A 25163-nucleotide genomic window follows, 5' to 3' on the forward strand; every position below is an offset into this window, starting at 1 on the left:
TGCCAGTGAAAAGTAAAAAATCGAGCATTTATCTTGTCCTTCCTATGGGAATTATATTTCAGAGTAACCAACCAAACAGCCGTGGTTGATGAGGGTGAGCTCTCTACAAAAGGATCCAGTTAATACATGACAAGAACTTATGGATCGCGGTTTTGCAACCCTAATAAAATTTTTTTTCAGACAACTGAACATCGATTGATGAGACCATAAAATGAAAGGCCGATGGGGAACTTTATAGCAGAATATTCAGGCTGCCTCCACCTGAACCCACTGATCAATCTGAATATCATTAAGTATTGGATTGTATATACTTCCTGATGTGATGAAATAGGAAGTCTTTAGCACTGTCTACGAGCATTCCTGCTTTCAAAAAACCTTTGTGCTAGAATCTAATGAAGGCTTTAGAGCTAACTCATGATTCACTTATTCCTCTAACAAAAGGAGCAAGCTAAATGGCAATATGAAGAAGCACACAGACAAATGAGAACGTAGGGCATTCAACAGTACGAGGGACTGGGTTTCTTCAGCAACTCAATAGCATGAAGTAAAGGAGGGGAGACTGTTTTAAATTAAAGTAGATTTAAGACAAATACCCCGTGCAATGTGTGCATCTTGTTTGGATCTAGGTTTAAACAAACCAAATGTAAAAAGGCATACTTTTGAGATAACTGAGGAGATCAGGATATGGACTGGTACTAAAGGACATCAAAGAGTTGTTATGAATTTTGTTTAGTGTGAAAGTGGCATCGTGGTTATGTTTTTTAGAAAAGTGTCCATATTTTTAGAGGACACTGACATATATAGGGTAAAATGATATGATGTTTGAGATTTGCTCTAAAATGCTTACAGCAATGAAACAGAAGAAGAAAAGAATATATAAAGCAGGTCTGGCAAAGTCTTGATAATTTTTTAATCTGAGTAATAAGTATATGGGGATTTGTTATATCATTCTCTGTACTTTTGTGTATTTAAAAAAATTTTTTTAGGATACTAAAGAAAAGGGACAAATGCAAAGAACCCAGTGGGAGGAAAATGATGCTCAAAGGATATAAACAGGCACTTACAGAAAAGGAGATTCAAATGTACAACAAACATTTCAGCTTCACTGGTAGTTGGGGAAATGCAAATTAAAACAATAAGGAGAGGGGCGCCTGGGTGGCTCCGTCCTTAACTTCGGCTCAGGTGCCCCATATTGGGCTCCCTGCTCAGCGGGAAGCCCGCTACTCCCTCTCCCACTCCCCCTGCTTGTGTTCCCTCTCTCACTGTGTCTCTCTCTGTCAAATAAATAAATAAAATCTTAAAAAAAAAAACAATAAGGAGAGCCTATCTTTTATTCAAAAAATCCGCAAGAAGTTAAAAGAGCAGGACCAGATATCTAGCACTATGAGCATGGCAAAATAGCTGACTTGCTGGGAGGGCAAATTGCTTCCATCTTACAATATTTATTAAGAGTAAACCACGCACGTGCTATTAGACAACAATATTCTGTAGAAATTATAGTACCAGAAATTAATGATCTATACATGAGGATGTCTGAGGCAGCACTTTTTGTGTTGTCAAAAAAAAAAAAAAAAAGTTGAAAACCTGAGTTATCCTAGAAGGATGGTCAAATAAATTATGGTTCATCCATACCAGGGAATGTTATAGTTTTTAAAATTAAAACATTTTTTTCCTATAATCAAAGAGTGTAGGTGTAATAGCACAAAAACTAGAAAATACAAATAAGAAAAATAAGAAACAAATTTATAGTTCCAGACCTGGAGATATCTTGGAATACGTCATTTCAAGTGTTTTTCATTGTGTGTGTATATGCATGCATATGTATTATGTATGTGTGAATATATATATGCATATATATACTTGTTTTTCCAATAAAAGAGATACCACGTTACACATGTTGTAACTTCTTGTTTCTTTCATTCCTTCATGAATATTTTCCACATCAATAAATATTCATCTACAAACATGGCCTTTAAGATCTGCATATAGTATTCCTTTTCATGCGTACTCCATAACTTAACCAATCCCGTATTAGGGGGCATGTAAGTGCATTCCAATGTTTTCTTTTATAAACAGCCTCCCTGTACACTCGCAAAGCTTTGAAGATGATTTCCCAATTGCCTTCCAGAAAGTTCTGGGTGCTTCTGGAGGCACTGGAGCCAGCATAATCAGAATGCTTTCCCATCACGCGAGCCTGCTATCTTTGCAGATAGCAAAACTGTAGTCTTTCGAACTTGTAAGACTTGTCTTATCCTGCCCGTTAGTCATGCAGCCTAACTGGGACTCCGTTCCAGAAATCCCTACACCCTCTCCCTCCTCTTGCTTCACTCCCGCCCCTCCCCACGCGCCCGCCCCCTCCCTCCCCCCCGCGCTTTCCCGCTCGGCGGCCGGGCCTATGGCAAACGCCAAGAATTAATTAGGGGCGGGGATCAAGGAGCGGCTGTCAGGAGGTCGCCATATTTCTGTACGGCCCTGAGGCCGCCCCGGCAGGCAGTCGGTGGGTCGGGAGAGGTGCTGACAGGGCGGGGCCGCCGCTCGGCTCTGCCGGCCTCACCCCTCCCGCCCGGGACAGGTGGCTGGAGCGCGCCCCGCCCCCGCCAGCTGCGGGTGGGAGCGAGGGAGGGCCAGCCCCGGACGGCCGCCGCCAGCTGCGAGGGAGAGGGAAAGAGGGCCAGTCCGGGACGGCCGGGCGAGAAGTCCGGCGGCAGCAAACGAGTATCGTGGCGGCCAAAAAAATGCTCCTGTATCGAGGGGCCCCCGCGGGCCCTGGCGCGCCGGCAAGCGGGCTGGCCCGGCCGGGCGGCGGCCCACAGGCCTTCGGGATCCGCCTGAGCACGGTAGGTCGGGGGCCCGAGGGGGCGGACGCGCGCGCGCGGGCCCCGGGGCTGCGGGGGGCGCGCGGGGAGGGCCCGGCGGGCCGAGGCCTCACGCGGGACGGGACCTTCTCTCGCCCCCAGATGAGCCCCCGCTACCTACAGAGCAACTCCAGCAGCCACACGCGACCCTTCAGTGCCATCGCGGAGCTGCTAGGTGAGTGGCGAGGGCGGGCTTGGCCGCGATCGCCCGAGGCAGTGGTGCCAACGTGGTGCCGCGGACGCAAGAGGAATGCGCGGAGCCGCGCGGGGCGGGCCGGGGCTGGGGTGGGGGCGTCGGGACCGGCCCCGGCTCCGCAGGCGGAGGAGGGGGGCGGCTCTCCGGCCAGGGGGACGAGGTCCCGCGGATAAAGCTGAGGAAACAAGGTGTGTCCGAAGAGTTCGGACGCCCGTGTGGTTTTTCTCTCTGGATCGTGATGTTCCGGGCACTTTAGGATAGCTTAGTTAATAATCAAAAGGAGATGCATAAAAATATCGGGCCCCGAGGCAGCTGGGCACCGCAGGGACTGGCGACCGACGGAGGGCGCCAAGCTAGCAGAGGGGCATTGTGGAGGACCCGGAAGGGTCCCGAGGAAAGGTCTGGAAAACGGACTTCTTTAACTTTTGGGACCAGAGAGTCTGGGAATGATGGGACATCTTTTAAGAGATGACACGAGTGCATTTGGCTCCCTGCGACTGCGGAGGGCTGGGTCCGTGGTCCACGAGCGCCCTCACACCGCTGGAATGAATACTGAGCCCTTAACCTCTCGCTCCACCGATGTTTGCTTTTAAAGCGTTTTCAGTTGATCCCTTGAAGCCAAGTACACCAGCTTTTGCAGTAGTGTGCTAAATACTGTGTGGAAAGCAAAGAAGAAAGGCATTCCCGGACAAAATGCAGCACACAGAGCACATTGTAAATGTTTCAGACATGGAAAGAAGGGAGAGATGGTTATGGGACGAGGTAGCACCGAACAAAATCTTGAAAAGTGGTTTGCAAGCTCGCCAGATGAGCCCCAGCCCCTACTGAAGCAATTGCTGTGGCCATTCAGTGTGAGTTATCTTGAGCAAGAAGTCAGCAGGCAGCAGGAGGGTCAGGAGAGTTACTGGGAAGGGTGATAGAGAACTTTGATGATTAATTTCACCATCACAAGAATGCTTACATTGTGTATGACTGTTCTTTTGAAGGTGCAAGAAAAAAAAAGTGACTTCGACACACTTTGAATCCTAGAGAACAAGGACTGTATCTTTAAGGGTTTGCACCATGCTTTGAGCGAAACTTTGCTGGGTGGGACCAGACCTCTGTGTGTGTAACTCTCAAAAAAAAAAAAAAAAAGAGAGAAAAGTAACAATTTACTTAGGGGGAAATGGGAGACGGAGGTGTGTTATTCCCTCACAGCTGCGCTGTGCAAAACAACATGTACCAATGCTGTGCTGTGTACTGAACTTTAGAGGTGACTTGAAGAGTGTGTTCTGTTTGTAATTTTCAATATACTATATTATTTTTGTCCCGAGCATTAAATTAAGGAACCTAAACCTGGCCCAAGATGTCTCCTATGAGTGCAAGTGTGTATGTGTATTAATTTACATAAACACACATGCCTGCACACATGCATAGGGAAACACAGATTTTAAAACCAAATCACAGCTATTTGTGGTAATATTAACAGTAGGAAGAAAAGGAGAGCAGAGGGTTAACTGGCAACCCAAAGCTTTAGGTTTTCCCTCAATTTTTTTCTCCTCCCCTTATGCATTAATTTTCTAGTGAATCATTCATTCAGTGAATATTTATGGAGCATTCACTGTGGGCAAGGCCACCATGGTAGGAACAAAAATGAATACAACATAGATTCACTTTTCTGGTAGAGGGGAGAGAAAACTTGTACAGAAGGTTTATGCATTGTATAACAGCAAAATGGAAAGTGATATATCAGCGAAGATCTACGGATCGAGTGCTGCGGGAGTTCAGAAGAAGGAGGGATGACTTCCAGCTTACCAGGAAGAGGAGAGTTAGGAAAGGCTTTGTAGAGGAGGTGACATTTGAGCTGAGATTTGAAGGATTGGGACATGTGGATACGGGTGTGGGGAGGGGAGGGCATTCCAGGCAAAAGAAACAACTGCATGAACAAAGGCATGAAGAATACTGAGTCGCTGAGTTTCATTAGAGCATGGAGTTTACAAATAGTTACGACTATAAGTCCTTCGATTATAAAGCTCCGGCACATTTTTAACTTTACCCTTTGAGGTATTATATGGCATTATTATAATTAATATTATTATATGTCATTATTCTCATCCTGCAGATCAAGATCCGGAGGCTCAAAGAATTTAACTGACTCTTCCAAGGTTACATGTCTAGTAAGTGGCAGGTCCAGGACACAAGCGCGGGTCTTTTTACTCCCAAGTACCACATAGGTCATGAGGTTAGAAAGGTGGCCTGGGACCGGGATGTGACTGGGAGGCCCAGGTATTTGGCCTTTTAGTCTGAAGCTTTCTGAGCAGGGGAAAGTCCTGATCATAGCTGGGCTTCAGGAGAGTTAATCTTGCAGCAGTGTAAAAGATGGATTGGAAAAGCGAGAGAGCCATGACTTCGAAAGACTAGTTGGGAGGTTAACGTGATAATCCAGATGAGAGGGAATAAATTCTGTAAACTGAGAAAGTGACGGGGAGAATAGAAAAAGCTAGATGTGAGAGAGCTTAGGGATGCATAGGGTAAGAGAGAGTGACGGATAAAAAATGATTTTCCAATTTCAAACTTGTGGTCATTTGAATGCTGGCTCTGTGTGTGGGGGGGGAGGGGGAACAGGGGAAGAATAGGCTTGTGTTGGAAGGTGATGACCTTAATTTTAGACAAGAATGCTTTTAGGTACATGCAGGGTGTCTGTAGGGCAGCAGCTTGGCCCTGGCGGCCTTGGAGGAATCCACACAGGCCGTCCTCCTGGAACAGGAGAGGATGGGAGGCTTGTAAAGTGCCACCTGGAAGCTACCTCCCACTTGCCATCCTGTCTGTCCGGGGAGGCTGTCACGGGACAGTTTTCTCATTGCAGCCCAGGTTCTGATGAGCTCTGAGGCTTCATTCAGTTAGAGTGCTTTTTTAGAAGACCAGGGGTCAGGTGGACCAAGTCAAGGGATAAGATAGATTCCCTGGGATCTGGTTTCTCATGTTCTTGCCTAAGTGGGGGGTGGGGAGGCAGAGATAGGGTCCTCCCCCTCCAGGTAGCGTGGGCCAAGATAGGAGAGAGAAGACTCCTTGGGATCTGGTAGCACGTGGGATTGTATGGGCCAGGTTAGGGGGATAAAGACATTCCAGGATCTGGTATGCAGCTCAGGCCTCCGTGGTGGGGTGGGGGGAGAGGAGCAGGGTGGGGGAGAGGAGCAGGGGTTCTCAAGGGTTCTCCCGCTGTCCTACCTGTCTGCAGGCTGGGCAGGCTGGGATAGTATGTGTTACGAGTTGATATTGATACATTTTCGGAAGGTTAAGCAGCAAGAGAGAGGATCAAAACCAGCCACCAGATTGGGGCCTTATTATTATACGTTCATTTGTTGAGGCCGAGGGAAAGGCCACTTCAAACTGAAAATAAGTGTAAAGCTGGGCTTGCTACCGCCCGCTGCTGTCTCGCTCCATGCTGCTGGAGCTGACCCTGGCTGCTGGGGTGCCCCCTCCCCCCTCCCCCGGACTCCAGCAGCCTCTAGCCAAGGAGGTAAAATGCCTAGCTGCTTCCGGCAGCTACCTTGTAACTCCCGGAGTGCCTGTGTTAAAACTCTCCGGTATGTTTCTGTAAAAAAAAAAAAAAAGCATCTAATAATGTTTGGGCAAAATTTGCAGTAAACAGGAAAGAAAGAAAAGTGATTTTGTGAGCTGATCACTGACTACGCTGTTACATACACTTAGAATTGGGATGGATATGTGTTATGTGCTTGAGTTGTCAATGTTCGTAAAATGTTAGACTTCCTCCTGTGTTCAAAGTTTTCAAAACAGAAATGATGCCCTGGCCATTGACACAGTAAAGGTGTCAGTCTCAATGGCCCTGGCTTTCTGCCAGCAAGAGTGACTGATAAGTCCTAAAACAATTCAGGGCCTGCTTGCCAAGTGGTTTCTTGAAACAATGTAGGCAGCTTCACAGTGCTGAATCCTTCTGTCAGTTCCAGAAAAAAAACTGCCTCTCACACAAAGTAAAACACTGTATTTCTGATAAAGCCTCTATTGCACGTCAAACTTACAGTTCCTGCCAAAAGTTGGCCCACTTGATCTTCCACATGACACAAGGCTTTGGCCCCACCTAGTCCTTAAAGATCGACCCTACCAGACCTCTTAATTCCCTTCTGGGGCTCTTGGTGATGGCTTACTACTGTTCAGATTTTTCAGCTTACAGTTGGTAATGATTTTATCAATGGACACGGGCAACATCACTCTGGCCCTTGAAATCGATCCGTGTCTTGTTTTCATTGCGGGACATTCCACACATCCAAGTGGTTGTAACCGAAACTGTTGATTATATTTTGAATATGAGTAATATTTCTCTTGCTTGTAAGGGATGTTCCCAGCGGAGAACTGCCATGATTTGGACAGTGGTGGCAGGACAAGTACACAGCCGGAACCCCACCTGGTGCGCTCTCAGCCCAGCCCTGTGATATCCGTGAGGTGGAAGGCTGCCAGGGGAAGGGAAAGGGGGTGGAAGGCAAGGTCTCTGGCTTGATTAAAGAGCTAGTAGGGACAGGAGCGCTTAGGGAACCCATCAGACACATGGTTAACCTGCCCTCCCACTCGGGCCAGCAAGTCCTGATGAGACTGTTGCAGTCCGTGTATCCGTGACTGACAGTTGTGTGACCTGGGGTCTGGGGCACGAAGATGTGGCTACTAGACATTGCCCCCCGACTGGGGGGGGGTTGTGGACTTTGCCCAGATGTTAGAATGTGGTTCTGTCTGGTGCCTTCAGAGTCTTAAATAATGAGCCCATTATGAAGACGGGACTCAGGAGGAATCGTGGAACTTTACCTACAGTTTTTTCTTTTTCTGCTTTAATTCTGCCTTCTCTATTTAATGAGGGTGGGACAGCTTCACCTGTAAGACTATGACAGAGTACTTCAGCCGAATCCCTCCCCCTCTGTAAGCATGCTTCTTAGCATTCACTGGGATCTGGGCGGGCAATTAAATGTTTCGGTTTGAACTGCTAACTCTTTCAGTGCCTCTTAGGCCGCAAACAGGGGTGGTGATGTAAAAAAAAAAAAAAAAAAAAATTAGAAAAGTAGAAAATAAAATGTTCACGGATGCCCTGTAATGTGTGCAGTATGCACCAAAATTGCAGATTCAACTCTTCTCCATAGCCACCCTCTACTGTATGTGTTCATGAGCAGCAAAGTGCTAAAAGACAAGAAAGAAGTAATAAGATGAAAATGGAGCCAAATGCTTTGTGTAGAGGAGTTATTTTCCCCACAGACCCTGAAATGTGAAGGGAGAAAGGCAGACTGCAGTTTGTTATTATATGAAATCTAGAAATCAGCTTCATAACCCCATCTGCAGTTGTTATCTATTGTTCCCAATAACCCAGTAAGCGCACTACCATCAAAGCTCCCTGCCCACCTTTGGGGACATCCACTTGAAGGGAATAAAAGCTAGTTTCTGTGTCTTGGGGCACTGAACTAGAGATTTTACTGAAATACGAGAAAAAGGGATCTAATATCACAGATTTCTACCTTTTGCAGATAATGCTGTAGATCCAGATGTATCCGCCAGGACCGTCTTTATAGATGTTGAGGAGGTCAAGAATAAATCTTGTTTGACCTTTACTGATGATGGATGTGGGATGACACCTCATAAACTACACCGAATGCTCAGGTAAAAGTGTCTTCATTCTTTTCCTCTTGTCTTGAGTTCATGAACTCTACTTAGGGCTTCATAATTTTCTTTAATATTTTTCTTTCCCTTTATTCATTCAGCAAATATTTATTGAGCATATATTATGTGCCAGGGCACTGGTGATGCAATAGACACTATTCTTGCCCTCATAGAACTTATGGTTTAGTTGGCAATTCAGACAGTGAAGCAGTAATTATAATAAAAAATGGTAAGCATGCTAGAAAAGCATAGGATGCAATGGGGACCAGCAGGGGAACCAAATCTGATCCAGGAAGTCAGACAAAGCCTCTTAGAGGAAGTGATATTTAAACCGAGATCTGAGGGTGAGTAGTAGAATTTAACAAGGTGAAGGAGCAGGGGGCAAGGGTTGAGGGTTCAGGCAGAGAATAGCAAGTGTAAAGATCTGCAGGCCTTCGCTGGCCTGAGACCTCCTCCAGATTATATTAGCCTGAACTCACTCTTAGATCCGAAGTATTGCAGTTGGGATGATTTGTGGGTTAGGACCATGAATACACCTGGGTATAACCAAGCCCCATGAACGATAAATAGAAGGCATTCATACACATAATCTTTGAAAGGTTTCACAATAGAATTGCAAAATTAGGGAATTTTCTCTTCTAACTGCTGAAGCTGGTGATAGAGATTTCTGTTGCCACTCTCAGTTCATTTAATTACTTTGAAAGGTTTGTAGTTGAGAATGTAAGTTTGTACTTGATTATCTCCACGTATCACTCAGTAAAAGATGAGTGTTTCCTCAACTGCTTCCTTCCTCTTCTTTTTTTAGCAGGTGAGGTTAATTACTCTCCATGTGGCTTCCTGAACTAGTGTGTGAAGCATGAGTAACAATGGAAGAGGGGTTCTGTGGAGGAGGGAGAGGACTCTGAACTATAAAAATGGAAAAACGTTCATTTGGTTGTAGTTCTCTTTAAACTTATTCTAATTCTATAACCCTGTTTACAGGGAAATCCCTTTGATCCATCAAAGAAAAGAAATGAAATTTGGGCACTAACCAATTAAATTGCATTGTTTTACCACTCGGCAGTCTGTGTACCTTGTGTCTCAGACCCTCATAATTAGAGGAATGTTCAAGGAAAGCTTCTGGAAGTGAGAGAAAGATGTGGCCAGTATGTTGGTGAAGGTATGGAGTTGGCCCTATCTTTTAATTTATAGCATTACTTTTAGCTCCTCAAGTTAGTATTTTATATTAAAAAATACAATTTTAGATGGGATGGAACCAAAACATTGATATGTCTAATTATGTACTCATGTTTCCCCTAAAATCACTTATTTCATGTATGTATTCATTTTTTCCCCTAAAATCACTTATTTCTTTAGTAATTCCTTCCAACCACACTTTATCCCAGTGACATGGGTGTCAGATAGTGGGCCCAGCAAATCTTAGTGCCTTCCATTTTGTCTGTGGAACCTCATCTATGAAAGTTGGTGCTTATAGTTACAAGGCAAGAGAAAAGGATGGTTTCAAAATAATTGCAACCATTTTTGTTCCAGATTCATTCAGCAAATTTTTACTGAGCACCTATGTGGAGGTCACTGAAGATAAAGTGGTGAGCCAGATAGACATCCTTGCTCTCAAGGGGCTGACGGTTTAGTGAGAAGGATAGAAAAGAACTGACTAGTAATACAACTAAATAGGTTATCTCACCTAGTGGTAAGTGCTATGAAGGAAGACTACAGTTTCTATGAGAGTATATAGTGGAAGGATCTAACCTAGTCTAGGGAGTCAAAAAAAGATCCCCTGAAAACGTGGCATTTGAATTGAAATATGAAGAATGAGTATCATCTGTTCATAATTTTGTTCCCTCCCCAAGGAACAAAACAGCAAAACAGGCAGAAACTTACTTAGCCATAGCATTTTTTGGCATTATCATACCAAATATCTTTCCCACTAATTTGAGCTGGGCAAGTGTTCTTCATACGAAAAACTAATTTTAGAGAATTTTTTAATGAGTCTTGGGTTAATGTATAGTATATGTACCAGATTTTATTTGTGGTCATATCTTAAACTTGAATGAGCTAGAAGGTCCCATTTATTTAAAAGTTCATTTAATCCAATCCTAACTCCTGGCCATGGATTCCATTTACCACAATTTTGTTATAAATAATTGAACTTTAGAGGTAGCTTTGAAAATTATTAAGTATGTTCATTTTTCTGGATTTGGTTAGGGACATATTACTTTTGTATAATAATAGAGGTAATTATGCAAAATGTTCAAGCCCACTGAAATTCTGCTTCACCAATAACATTCGTAATAATCCTATCCACATTTTCCAACTCTTCTTGCTACTCTTCCTATTTCCAGGCTAATAGAATAGTTATCTAATTGCAGCAAGTTTCTCCCATAAATACAAAATCCCAGTGAAAATCAAATTAAGAAGGAAAAGCCTATCATTAAGTTTCTTTAAAGTCCACAATGAATTCTCTTTAGCTTCTGGGGCTGGTGTGAAGCAGCTAGTCGAGATGTCCAGGTAGCTGTCGTTCTCTGCAAGGTAGAAAACCTCTTCCAAAGGTCAAGGATTAAAAAGAGCCACAGATCCCTGGATTAAAGGTATTTGCCACCTCTGCTCAGAAGTGCATTTCCTAGTAGGTCTGTTCTTCTGAAACAACAGCCAGAGAATAACTGTGCTTAGCAGTGTTCCATTGTTTTATATTCCGTATTACGTCACCAGTATATCTAGGAAACAGCACTGCCTGCCCCCGTGTGTCCACGGATTCGCTGAGGTGTGTTTCATTGGTCAGAGTCCCAATTTAAATTGATCTCCTTGGATTCTAGAATCTTGACATTTTAAGGAACTTGGGAGCGAGCTGCATTCTCCCTGCATTCCACTCAGAGAGCTGGTATTCAGCCCCCCTGCCCCCCGGTGTGTAAACACTGCTGTCTCTTACACGAAAGGATAGAACAGGACTTAACTTAGGGAAGCTGCCTGTCCAAGCCAAGAGATCTCTGGAAAATTAGTGAGCTCTACCAAGCTATGTAAAATGCAGCCCTACAATTCTGTTCTTCATTGTGAGGGTTTTTATACTCGGTAGTTATTTGATCGGGGTCTGGCATCCGTTCCACAATTTTCCGTTAAATAGAATACCTAACACAGGAATGTAGATGGAATAAAAGAACACATGGGATGGGTTAAGTGGAACCTAACAACAACAACAACAACAAAATCCAGTGCTTCCGGCTCCTCTCTTCTCATTTTTCTTATCCTTTTCCATGTCTGGTTCTGGCCCTGAGCGATTACTTAGCTTCTCAACCTAATATAGTCATTGGGTCTCTCCAAACTAAGTAACACCATGGGGATTTATACTTACAAAGGGAAAAGGGGGTGGTGTTAGATGGCGGAAGAGTCAGGAATGGCTGGGAAATTAAGGGAATTGAATAGATTCTCCCTATTTTCACCACTTTCGCTTACCCACAGAATTGAAGCTTGTGTGGCACTAGAGATGGTTTGAGTCCAAATAACCATATAGATTCATTTCGTGTGATAGGTAAGATTACTATTTATGAGGAGCCCTGAGTTTTAGATACAGCATTCGATCTGAAGTAGAGGTAGAAGAGAGCCCAGGACGGTTCTCCGAATGACTTCTAGAGTTAGTTTAAAATTAAGGTTTAAATGCTACTTTATAATTTAAAATATACTGTACACACAGTATATAATTTAATCCTCCTAACGACTCCCATCTTTTCTAGGCACTTCTTACACAAGAGGATTAGGAATGCCTGAATTTCACCAGCTTCTATAAGTTTATTTCCCGGATTACTGAGGCCCATAGACGGCAGAAACTCAGTGATCTTTTGGTATTTTCCAAGGAACTGCTGCCCTAGAAATTACTTTTTACTGTGGTTAGATTTATCTGTTGGATATACAAAGCTCCTAGGAAGTGTCTAGAAGGACATAATGGTTTTATTGTGTGACACGTTGAAATAGAAAATTACAAGCTGGCCCCTCTTTCTTAGGGAGTAAGCACAAGCCACAGCCTTCAGGAAGTAGAAAGCAGGCACCTCAGCCCTGTTCCAAAGAGTACGAGCCAAGGCCGAGCCGCTCAGCCGTGGCAGATAGAGTGTCTCTTTTATTGATACTGGAGAAGCATCTAATCTGTAATCCTTCCTTAGACTGTAAACCATGAAGGCAAGAATCATGTCTTTTCTTTTACTATTAACAGTTGCGTCTCCGGCGCTTGGTACAATGCACAGCACATAGTAGGGACTCAGTAAATATTGATTGAATGAATGATAGCGTACGACATTGTACACTCTGTCTGGAGAGAAGCGGTCCTTAAAATTAGTTTTATTTGTGGTGAGAGAAGACCTATGAGGAAGCCAATCGTTGTTTGCTGGATTTTGTATCTTTCATTTTTTTTGGTTCTGTTATTCTGTTGTGTGTTTGAATGGGGAATCTAAGCGAGGGAAAGGCCCTGGCGGCACAGATTGTCGAGGTGACGCAGTGAAAGGTCCCTAATAAAACAAGAGAGACCTCATCCCGCAGCTGCCTGCCGATATTCAGCGAGGGACATACCTATTTTTATCCCTTGGCCACATTCCAGTGAACTGTCCCAGCAGATGGAGCAGAGGTTAAGAATTGGAAGGGTTATCCTCTGGGGGGAGGGTTGAAATTGTTAAGATGTGTAACCTCTGGCTTTTCAGGTTTCTAGAGGGTGATCTAGATCTCGTACTTCTGACCAGCGCCGCTACGCTATGGGTTCCTTTTGTGACCCGCGCTCGGGCGCACTCAGAGCTAACCACCCTCTTCACCCTGCCCTAACCTCGCCATTAGCAGTCAGAGCCATTGCATCTCGACAGGAAGGGCAGCTGCCCACGGCCTCCTGCAGTTCTCCCTGTTAGTCAGCGGGAAGAGGCCATCTTGACGTTCGCACACACCAGCCACGCAGGAGAATCCGGGCCGTCACCTCAGGGTAATTTCCTGTGGTTCTCACCTAATGGTTTTGCCCCGAGGTACCGAAAGGAAGAAAGAAGGAGTGACTTTTTCTAAGTGTGTTTCATTCGTAAGCCATTCTGCCTGTCTTAGGATGCTTTTTACCTTTCTGGTTTCTTTTTTTTTCCTGATTTCTTTTTTCTTGTGTAATTACAGCTTTGGCTTTACAGATAAAGTAATAAAGAAGAGCCAGTGTCCCATCGGGGTCTTTGGTAATGGTTTCAAGTCAGGCTCCATGCGGCTAGGAAAGGACGCTCTTGTCTTCACCAAGAATGGGGGTACTCTCACTGTTGGACTCCTATCACAGACCTATCTGGAATGTGTCCAGGCCCAGGCAGTTATTGTACCAATTGTTCCATTCAACCAGCAAAACAATATCCTTTCTGGAAGTAGCAGATGTTGGTTAAAAATTAGTCTGATCTGACTATTATGATAGAAAGCTCTTGTCTTTAGCTCAAATCCAGCTATCAAAAGTTTTCATATTTAAAGAGGTATTCAAGTGTCGTAAATTTACCTGGAATTTCACTGTATGAAATACTTTTAAAAATAAATGTACCATTGACAGAAGCTTAGAAATGTTTTTTAGTGTATGAATCAGCTTATCTGATAGCCGAATGGCGCATTTCCCTATACCTAAGACAAGCTGTGATTTCTGTTAGATGACAGATTGTCTTGACCCAAGCAGCACAGCAGTAAAGTTTAAACTCATTGCTTCCAAAGAGGCTAAAAATTCAGCCTTTGATCTGTTTCTTAAATAGCCTTTGTTTACACTGTATCTTTGAAGCTGTAGTCTGCAGGGGTAATCGATTTTGGTGTTTTGTCTCTACGACCTTTCTCCCTTTTCCCCCTTTCCTTTCTTCTATAGCAACAATGCCCATGCTTCCGACTGTATGTCTATATTTTGTCTAAACATGCAACCCAAAAGGCAGATCTTCCTAATTTGACAGCATCCTTTTAAGATATTAATTTTTCTTTGACTGTATTTGGTTTTACAAAAAATGATTATTACTGAGGATTCCTTGCCCAGCCTAGAAGCCATCTTGAACTATTCAATTTTCAACAGTGAAAATGACCTGCTCTCCCAGTTTGATGCCATCCCAGGCAAAAAAGGCACTCGGGTTCTCATTTGGAACATCCGCAGGTATAGTATCTCAAGGGTGGTAGAGTCAAGTAAGCAAAGGTAGTATGACGAAGGACATTTTCAGAAATCTCTTTAGAAAAGCAGAGGGGATCAATTTTGATACATATTTGTGTCTCTTTGCATAGCTTTCCTTAACTCTCTTGGAACCACAGCTCCCGTTTGAGAAAGTGGTTCTTACTGGTAAAATGTGGAGCTTGATAAAGTGGAGCTTGATAAAGTGGAGCAGTGGAGATAAAGTGTATCCTGAGGCTGTTGCCACAAACAATGAAGACAGTTCAACATTATTCTAAGATCTTCAGAATCCATTTTGAATATCTTATATTCATGGACATTGTTTTGAGAGAGGATAATGATAGTTATTTTACATATTTGACAATGGCAATGAAGTATGAAAAAGACAAATTAGAATAACAAAGCACAACATGATCTTTAAAAATAAGGACCTCTTGTGCTTTCAGAGTAGCTGGATTAGAAGTATGAAAATCTTTGAAGCATGTAAATTTGAACTATGATGAGGCTGGCTTCACATCATGCGTTGAGAGCTAATAAAACCATCTAGAAATACTCTAGGATATGTCATCATTTGTTTAATCTTGTCGTGTCAAGTGGAATACATTTAACAGTGTCCACAAGAATCTAGAGACCTTTTATATAAAATAGAGGGGATACGGGTATCTTTAGTAGAACAGGGTGTCAGATGTATTCATTCTTCTTTTCCTCCTTAGGTGAAGTATTTTGCCTCATTTCTTAGCTGGGTAAAACTGTATAAAAACTATGCTGGTTTATACAGAGTACTTTCAGTTAAAAAGAAGAACATAAGGAGGTTTTTTTTTTTTTTTTTTTTAATACACATTAGTAATTTAGATCCTCCTGTGTCCTACTGGGAAAAATCTCAAGTAATGTAATTTATATTATAAAGGATCATTTTCCTGTGGTGTTTCCAGTGCTTTAAACATATTAGACCTTTTTCTTTGTACATTGTTTTTCAGTTACATGGTATTAGGCGTTATGTGAATAAAAGATTCCACGGTCAAAAAACTGTGGGAAAAGCTGGCTTAAACAAAATTTACCATGTTGCTTTATTGCAGGACTTCTCAGAGGCTTTCATATGCTAATGTCATTTCAATCTGCATTGAAAATGTTTAAGAGAGCAATATAGTATGTGGTATTTCCCAATTAAAAAAAAAAAAAAAGTTTCTCCAGACCCCTTTTCCTTGAATGGTGAATGGTGAGGGGCAGGGAGGACAGGGAACCTCCTCAGAGTATGTGTGAGAGTGGGGTGAGGTAGCAAGTATCTGAAATATGCTGGGAAATTCAGAATATACTATTATAGTGAGGTGGGCTTCATACAGACCATAGTGGCTCTGGTCCAACCCTGAGGAAGGAGCTACATTTTCAACACAGCAGCTCTGAGCTTGTGGAGCCTGAAGTGTGGGGGAGATGCCACTAGAGCATGAGGTGGCCCTGAGGGCCAGCAGTTGTTTCTCAGTTTTATTCAGTCATACAGCCCTTATTACTTATCTCTTATTTAAGAGTATTTGGGGGAACTACGATTCCACAGAACAGACTTTGGGAACTGTTGTTCTGACATACATGTTTGCTCGATAGCCCATCATTTGTTTTGAGTTTTTTCCAGGAACAAAGATGGGTCTTGCCTTTTTACCCTGGCAGTTGTTAGTGATCTAGTCCAGGGTCTTGGAATGGATCAAAGCTAAGTAGCCCAAAAGGATTATAAAAAGAAGAAAGATCCTTATGAAAGGAATATGAGTACCATTATAGTTAAGTGATAATTCCATAAATGATATTCCAGAGGACTAGCAGATATATATGCTGTTTCTAGAGCAACCTTTTTTTCCCCTTGAAGAAATAGGATTAATAGGGGAATCTTGGTATTTCATTAGTCCTTATATCATTGCTGAAATCAGAAGTAGGTTTTGATTCATTCCTCTATTTATTCAGTTGGAGAAGATGATGCTGAATGACCTACCCAGCAACACCCAGAAAGTTGGGATCTATTTTAAGATCCCACTGTGAGGGTAGCTGACATCCATTTGATTTATCAGATCAGACATTTCCACCTTCCCTTTTTTTTTTTTCCTTTTCTTCTGTACCTGGCATCACCACTTCTATGAAACATAGTCGATTTGTTTAGACTGGGAATACCTCTAAATATTGTGTGATCTTCAAACCAAGTAATTTATAGTTCCTTTGCACTGATAGTCAGGGAAAGAAATAGGTGTCTGAGTTTTGGCTCATATTGTTTCTTTTCTCTTGGGTTCCTAGTGCATTTTTGTCCTTTGGAGCCAGTATTTGTTAGATTGGTACTTGTCTCTTTTACCCAGAAATAAAGATGGAAAGTCTGAGTTGGACTTTGATACAGATCAGTATGACATCCTGGTATCAGACTTTGGCACAGAAGAAAAAGAGACTGGTGGTGGTACCTGTGAGCTGCCAGAAACAGAGTATTCTTTACGGGTGAGTAAGAGTGGTTTTTCTTCAACAATGAGAGGTAAGATGTCTTGTAACATGAAAATATTGTAGAACAAGATGTCACTTTAGTTAGATAAAGATGACAAACTTCTCGCCCTGTGCTAAGATTCCTTTTCACTATCTCCACTATAGCTAATACAGTCAATAGCACTTAAATGCGGTAGTTGACATAACAAGGAATAGAAACTAAGCCAGATCTTTGCCCAGAATAGATCTCAGTCACTAGCAGTGTTTTACGAGGCTGTCAGTAGAATTGACAATGTCATATAATAATTTTCCCTTCACTGTTCCATAGGCATTTTGTGGTATTCTGTATATGAAGCCACGAATGAAAATTTTTCTGCGTCAAAAGAAGGTGACTACCCAGATGATTGCCAAGAGCCTGGCCAATGTAGGATATGATTTATATAAACCTACCTTCACAGTATCCTTACAACTACATAAAGTTGACCTCTTCATTTCAGGATTAGATTTCCAAGCTGGCATAGGAAAACAAAAACCTTTCTTTTTCCAATTGAAAATGTGTGTTATAATACAAATCCTATTACAGTATATTCTTTTATTTTAGAGAGAGAGAGAGAGAAAGAGAGAGAGAGCAGGGAGGAGGGGCAGAGGGAGAGGGAAAGAGAATCTCAAGCAGGTTCCACGTGGAGCCCAACATGGGGCTTGATCTCACGACCCTTGAGATCATGACCTGAGCTAAAATCAAGAGTCTGATGCTTAACTGACTAAGCCACCCAGGCGTCCCTACAGTATAGTCTTTGAGAAGGTATTTCTTTTCTTTTCTTTTTCTTTTTTGAAGGTATTTCTTAAATCCCAATCCATGTATCAGTTTTATCAGAAATCACCTGGAAATTATTAAAATCATACAGCATCCGTAGATTTTGGAGATTCTGGTTCAGTAGATTCTGAAATCTCTTTTTTTAATAGGAAGTACTTATTTATTTTTAAATCATCAGCTAATTCTGATGAGTAGCCAAGTTTGAGAATCTCTGCAATAAGGAATGATCCACGCTCTTTGGTTTTTACTGGAATTTTGTTATATGTTACGTTGATTGAAATAAGCAAATATTGACTAGAACTTGTTAACCTTTTGGGCATAGTATGATTTTTGTTGTAACAAGTCCAGACTTACATTGATGGAAGTTAGGAGAGTGGAAATTAAAGGTTGATTTTCTAAGGTGAGGTAAATCTTCAACAGGTTTGACATGGATTTCCTGGTACTTGTCATAATGGCAGCCACTCAAAGGAGTAATTACTGATTTTCACTTCTACCCCCCATTGCACTGGGAATGGATTTCAGATACTTGAGAAAAATCTTAAGATGAACTATGGAAATGGGGTCCATCTCTGTTGATGGCTTTTGGGGCAAAAATAAAGTCTTTGAAAGGGTGGGAACTCCTCTAAGCGGTCGTGAGGAATTGCTCTTATAATTTATTTTCTAGTAATTAAGCACAGCTCTTGGCCCAAGAAACATGTTCACACTCGATTTGCTTTATCAAAGGCATTACCTAGTTTGCTTTGTCTTTCTTCCCCAACCAAAAATTAGAAATTGTTGTGCCCTTTTTTAAAAGCTGTGTGAGTCCTTACTCATAAGTCAATTGATTTTCTCCTTTTTTTGGAACACATACCTTCTCTACTACAAAAGCTCTTTTTTTTTTTTTTTTTTTAAAGCCCATGTTAACAAATCCAGAGCTAGCATTGTTACATCTGTAGGTAAATTAGTTGTCATATCACTGTATATAGGCTAGGATCTTAGTGTCCTAGGTTTAACAGAGCCGGTTTTAAAGAAGTGCTTTCTAACTACTGTTTCAGGGGATACCACATTTCTGCCTCCAGCTTCTTTCTTTTGTGGGTATCAGAGGGAACTCCTATGCAGTGTTAAAAAACAACATTCTCCTGAGTAAATTTGAAGATCTAATTGGCTTTATTAAGTGATTCGTGATTAGGGCAGCATCCCATCTAGCAATCTAGCAATTAAGAGATGTTCCCAGAAGCTGTATAAAATGGAAGGTATTTATAGGGTGGGGCCAGAAGTTGTTAGCAAAAGAAAAGAAAGGATTCTTTTAGGCCAGGTCATCTTCTTTTTGTGGGAGAAGGGAACAGCAGGGTTTTTATCATGTACATAGTGCTGATCAGGAAATTTCAGACTGACTGTTGAAAGGTCATACTCCTGGGATTGGTTGAAACCATAACTAAGGCTTGGTTTGTTGTCTTGCAGGGGCAAATGATTCCAATTTGGACTTGTTTTTTTTTCTTTTTTTTTTTTTTAAGATTTATTTATTTGAGAGAGAGGGCACGCATGCATGCGGGGGAGGGGGGGCAGAGGGAGAGAGAGAATCTCAAGCAGACTCCCCGCAGAGCAGGAAGCCCCATGCGGGCTCAGTCTCATGACCCATGAGATCATGACCTGGGCCGAAATCACAAGTCAGAGGCTTGACGGACTGAGCCACCCAGGCGCCCCATTTTTTCTTTTTTTTTTAACAGCAGTACATTTGATATGTATTTCAATCCTCCTTCCCATTAAACTAGTTACCTTCCCCTATTAGAATTTGGGCTAAACGAATTCACTATAGGCATGAGTGAAATGAAACTCCTGATAAAATTTCCCCCGGAGGTCAGTGAGGGACAAGATCACTGATGTTGACTTATTTATTCCTCAGTTATCAAAGGCCTCTTTTCTCTTCTTGTCCTTTCTCCTTATACTAATTTGGGGAACCTCCTACCCCAGTGTACTCCCACCCCATGATTTAGAATTTTAAAAGCATGCAACAGAAGAATTTGACATATCTCTAAAAATGTTAATTTTATGGTATAGAGTTTTGGTCTGTTTGTTTTGGGGAGTTTGTCCTGTTTTGCTTTTTCATTGGAATAGGGTCTTATCTGAGGTTAGATTGGAACTTCTGGAGCCCAGAACATATTTTCTGAGCCAAACATTACTGTGTTAGGTACCCACTTGTATGATGTCTTTGTATCATACCTGACCCATTTGTTACATGGATTTGATGTGAGTAGCTTATTACGTAGGGGGGCAATGGAGATCATTTTTTGAATCAGTAACAAATAGATTTTAATTCATTTGGACTTGAAGATTTCTTAGTATTTGTTTTAATGAAAATTTCAGTTTCTCTGTTCTCCCCCTTTGTCTTTCTCCCTCTCTTACCTTGGTTTTTAAATCAAATAGAACTTGCTAAAAACACATCATGTTCATTTTTTACATATCATAATTGGCTTTATTTCATCTATCCAAGCTTGTTCACTTCTTCCCATGAAATATATTGCAACAGGACTGTTCATTGTCCTTTTAACTTTAGAGGTGATTTTGTTCTTGGTGCTTTTGCTTTCATTGTGTTTTGTATGATTAGCAGGACTTACCTTAGTGCTTATACAGTTGACTCTTGAACAGTGCGGGGGTGGGGTGGGGTTAGGGGCACCTACCCCCTGCACAGTCGAAATCTGAGTATAACTTTTGACCCCTCAAAAACTTTACTAACAGCCTGCTGTTGGTGGGAGGCCTTACTGATAAACAGTTAACATACATTTTGTATGGTATCATATACTGCATTCTTAGAATAATATCTAACTTTTTCTTATTTTATTTGGTACTTCTGGGCTGCACAGTTTATTTCTCTGTGAGTCTTTAAAAATTGTCACAAATCTCCAAAAATTTTTCTGATGTATTTATTGAAAAAATCCACGCCCAGGTAGATCTGTGCAGTTCAAACCCATGTTGTTCAAGCGTCAACTGGACTTGTGTGGATTTGTGTTGTACTAGTTACAACTCTTGTCTTACCCAGCAGCAAACTGAGCACCTTAGCAAGGGTTAAGAAACGTTTTGTGATTGTTTATGAATTTTTAAACCACTGATGGTATTTTAGTGTATTTTCCTACACTCTTTTCTCTGCATGTATTTATGTATGCATATTTTTAGATAATGCTTATTGTTACATTGTGAACATGTCCTAATGTTAGCAAATATTTTTCAAGGACATAATTTTAAGAGGTACATAATAGACCATGTGAATATACCAACATTTATTTAGTCATTCCCTCATTGTCAAACATTTGAATTATTTGTTTTTCTGTCATTATAACTAATTGATAAATCTCTGTAACTCATTAACCTTTATGGGCTTTCCTGACTGTTTCTCTAGGATAAATTCCTGGAAAGAGAATTGCTTGGTCACAGATTAAGAATATTTTTAAAGCTATTGCTACAGACTTTTTAAACGTCCCCTGGAAAGGGCATGCCAATTTCTATCCAGTGGTATTTGATGTGTTTTGCTATAACATAGCGCAAAATGTTGTCTGCTAAATCCCTTGGCGTTTGTCTCCTTAATGATTTTCTTCTCAGAATAAGCAGGTGAAAATAACTTTTGGGTTCTCTTGCAAGAATAATAAGCAGTTTGGAGTAATGATGTATCATAACAACCGACTCATAAAGTCTTTTGAGAAGGTGGGATGCCAGGTGAAGGTGAGTGGTTAATGTTTCCTCGTCATAGAAGGCTGAAAAGAGGAGGAGGAGGATTTAAAATTTGCAAAGAGTATAGACTCATTAATGGCTTTTACTCCCATCTTATGATGGTTGTTAAATCTAATCCTGGAACTCTATGTTATCAGTGAGCTGTCTTTTGTTGAAAAGCTCTTTCTACTTCTCATTCTTCACAGTTGATCATTCCAGGAGCTTTACTCAGTGCATTTTCTAGGTAGCCGTTGAGAAGAGATAGTATTAGAACACCAGCAATTTTGCCGTGTGTATCAGTTTATTAGTGTTTAAGGTAGCTCTTTCTATTTTCTTGGGGAAACAATAAGGCATAGTAGAAGAAGCATAAAATTTAGTGGTTGATGACCAGGATTTGAGTTCTGGCTTTTCCACATAAAAGCTGTGTAACTTTCACTACATTGTTTAATTTCTATGAGGCTCATTTTCCTTCCCTGTAAGATAGAAACAACAGTAATAATTTTACCTGCTCTGCCTCCTCTACAGCTTTACAAGGTTGAGAGACTTAAATGGGATAAAGTATGTGAAAATACTTGATAAACTGAACTGTACAAATTATTACCATCATCTTTAATGTTTTAATGGCAATTTAAAGTAGTAATATCCGCAAGTGTCCTACTCATTCCTGTTTTACAGATAAGATTGCTAAAGCATGAAGAATGATAAACCGCTTTGTAGTACATAGTAGGACAAAGTTACGTATGATCCAGGACAGCTAGTTTATAGCTTGTGTTGCTTTCCCTTGTTATATCCTCTTTATACATACAACTCACATTTGTATGCCGGTCTAATTATACCTGGACTTTTTAAATCCAAAAATGTCTTGTATCAGCTTGCCATTAATAACCACTGCAATTCCACTCCTTCTCGTAATTGTTTGGTAGCCTACATATATAAAAATTACTTATTGTAATAGAGTGTCATGTTCCCACAGCATCCTTAAAACCATTTTTCGGATGAAGTTTGCTTTCCACTCCCTAGAACAGTAGTACATAGCCTTGATTTTTTTTTTTAGCATTGTCATTCTTTGTTCAAAGGAAATCTTATGGCCATCCCATAATATACAACGGATGAAGGTGGAAGTGTGTGTGTGTGTATGTGTGTGTGTGTGAAGTAGAGATGGCAATTAATCCCTGGAAAACCCTAGAGAATCTACAGATCGTAGTTTGAAAATCTCTGCCTTAGAATTGGTCAGAGCTTCCAGTTCAGTTTAACACTTGCAGTGTGTTGAAGTACATTCTGAGTATTTCTCTAGATGTTGCTGTACTTTCCTTGCCTTTGAATATTATGTAACCTTTCTATTACTGCTTAAAACCAAAAGGAAATGCCTCCAGACAATCAACAGTAATGTAAGTGTTGAAATTAATATTTTTTTCGAAGCCAACCCATGGAGAAGGTGTGGGAGTAATTGGAGTCATTGAGTGCAATTTCTTAAAACCTGCCTACAACAAACAAGACTTTGAGTACACCAAAGAGTACCGGTGAGTCTCTCCCAACCTGACGTGTTTCTGATAGTTTCTTCAGATACGATTCTCTTCTATTCTCTGAAACCTCTAAAACCATCTCTAAAAGCCAGCCAGATGAGTTAACTGAGAATTCCTTCAAATCAGTCTTCCAAGATTAGAGATAAAATGATTTGATTTTTCAATTAAAACTTGATACATGATAGAGCCCAGTTGAGATAAACCTTACCTTTAAAAAGTATGGGAAGAGCACGGGAGTCATTTCATAAAATACTTCTGGTGAAACAAAGAGTTGGGATTGATCCTAATGAAAAGGGATGAAAGGATCTGCAGGTATCGAATATGTTGGGGAAAAAAAGTCACAGTTTGAAGTTTGTTCCAAAAGAGTTTCTTGAAGCCAGTGAACAGATTGAGAGGAAAGCAGCGGGAAAGACGCGTGTTTTCATAGAAGCATCTAGATTTCATAGGTGAGACGAGAAAAGAATAAAAAAGGAACTTGACATTGAGGCTGAAGCAGCAAGGATATTTTTAGAAGACAAAAAAAAAAAAAAAAAAAAAGGAATCAATAAAGCCAGGATAAATAGTTTGTTGTAAAACTTTTTGGGAGGGATGGATCATTCATTCCTTCTTCACCAAGTATGAGATATCTCCTATGTGCTAGGTACTAGGGACAGAAGAATGAAAGGTAAGAATCCTTGATGCCTATGAACAAATGGGATGAGATATATGCAGATGATAAACTCACATACCTATAAAATAATTGCTTCAATGGGGGATACATGCAAAATGGGAAGAGCCTTTAAATACACCTAAATGAGTCACGCAAGGCTTCATTCACAAAGCAGATTCTATTTGAGCTTAAACTTGAAGGAGAAATTGGAGTTTGGAAATAAGGCAAGGACATTCTAAGCACAGGGAAGGATGGGTACAAAGGGGCAAGCGGTGTTCTGGGAGTAAGGAGAGAGAAGGTATGAGGACATTTGGTGTCGCTCTCCTTGAAGCCTCAGTAGCAAATTTTAGAGTGGGGGAAAAGTACTTCCCCAAATCTCTTTTGGCGTGTACACAAAAAATGTAATAAAATTAGTTAATTCTTCTACCTCAATTTATCAGAAACCATAGGAATTTTAGGTTTAGTGCTTGAAAAAGAGCTGTTTGGATGGCAACCCTAAATTAATTTTGGGGCAATAGATTCTTGATCACTAGGGCTACTCAGTGGGTATGGTAACTACCTGCCCTCCGTTTAAGTAAAAAAGACCCTTTTAAATGTGAGTCTGGTCCAGAGTGGAGATCTTTGACTGGGACTTGACTCTTCAGAGTGAAAGTTTAGAAATGACATTGGTTTGACAAGTCTCAGAGCCAAGTCATTCTCTTTCTCTTGAGTGAAAGGAACAGTGAATTTCTGGTGATTAACCGAATAGTTAAGATTTGTGAAATCCAAATATTAGATATTAAACATCACTTAACATCTTTCTTACATCCTTTCTGTCACACACACCCCCATCTACCTTTTAAATTTTAGAGGTATTAGACCTTGGCTTGTGATGTTTCGTTTCAGTATGATGAGTTTGAGGTGGTTGCAGGGGATTCAAATAGAGCTATTCCATAGACAGTAGGTTTATTTAGATATAAACATCTAGGATTTTTGCCTTAAGTAGCTTAGTATCTGCTACACATTTTATTAAAAACAGGAAACTAGTATACTATCCTACATACAGAGTCTTGAAGATAATAAATTTGCATGACTCTTATCCCAGTTTTGGCATCATCATCCTTTTTTTTATTCTATTTTATATAAATGAAAAGGTGTTTAGTTAAAAAAAAAAATAGGGGACTTTGAGAAGGGGATTAGAGAAAGCTGTCTGCTATCAGAAACTCATCCTAAGAGTATTGTAGATATCAAAACTGCAAATGCTAA

The 25163-nt window shown here is 41.2% G+C and overlaps 1 protein-coding gene across 4 annotated transcripts in view; it reads left to right on the plus strand.

Moving 5' to 3' along the window:
• The first annotated feature begins 2466 nt into the window (after window positions 1–2466).
• The window catches only part of MORC4 (MORC family CW-type zinc finger 4), a 52102-nt gene continuing 29405 nt past the window's right edge, over window positions 2467–25163 (plus strand). For 3 of the 4 annotated variants that reach the window (XM_032392780.1, XM_032392781.1, XM_032392782.1), the window contains exons 1-9: window positions 2467–2837; window positions 2958–3030; window positions 8553–8685; window positions 13810–14027; window positions 14647–14794; window positions 17137–17269; window positions 17580–17708; window positions 21639–21758; window positions 23166–23266. In XM_032392780.1, the coding sequence (XP_032248671.1) occupies window positions 2736–2837; window positions 2958–3030; window positions 8553–8685; window positions 13810–14027; window positions 14647–14794; window positions 17137–17269; window positions 17580–17708; window positions 21639–21758; window positions 23166–23266 (1157 nt within the window). In that variant the 5' untranslated portion in view covers window positions 2467–2735. The remainder of the gene's footprint in view (window positions 2838–2957; window positions 3031–8552; window positions 8686–13809; window positions 14028–14646; window positions 14795–17136; window positions 17270–17579; window positions 17709–21638; window positions 21759–23165; window positions 23267–25163) is intronic. The other variant, XM_032392783.1, reaches the window with a different exon arrangement.

The sequence above is a fragment of the Phoca vitulina genome, unplaced genomic scaffold, assembly GCF_004348235.1.
Source record: "Phoca vitulina isolate PV1807 unplaced genomic scaffold, GSC_HSeal_1.0 scaffold69, whole genome shotgun sequence".
In the NCBI taxonomy this organism is placed as follows: domain Eukaryota; kingdom Metazoa; phylum Chordata; class Mammalia; order Carnivora; family Phocidae; genus Phoca; species Phoca vitulina.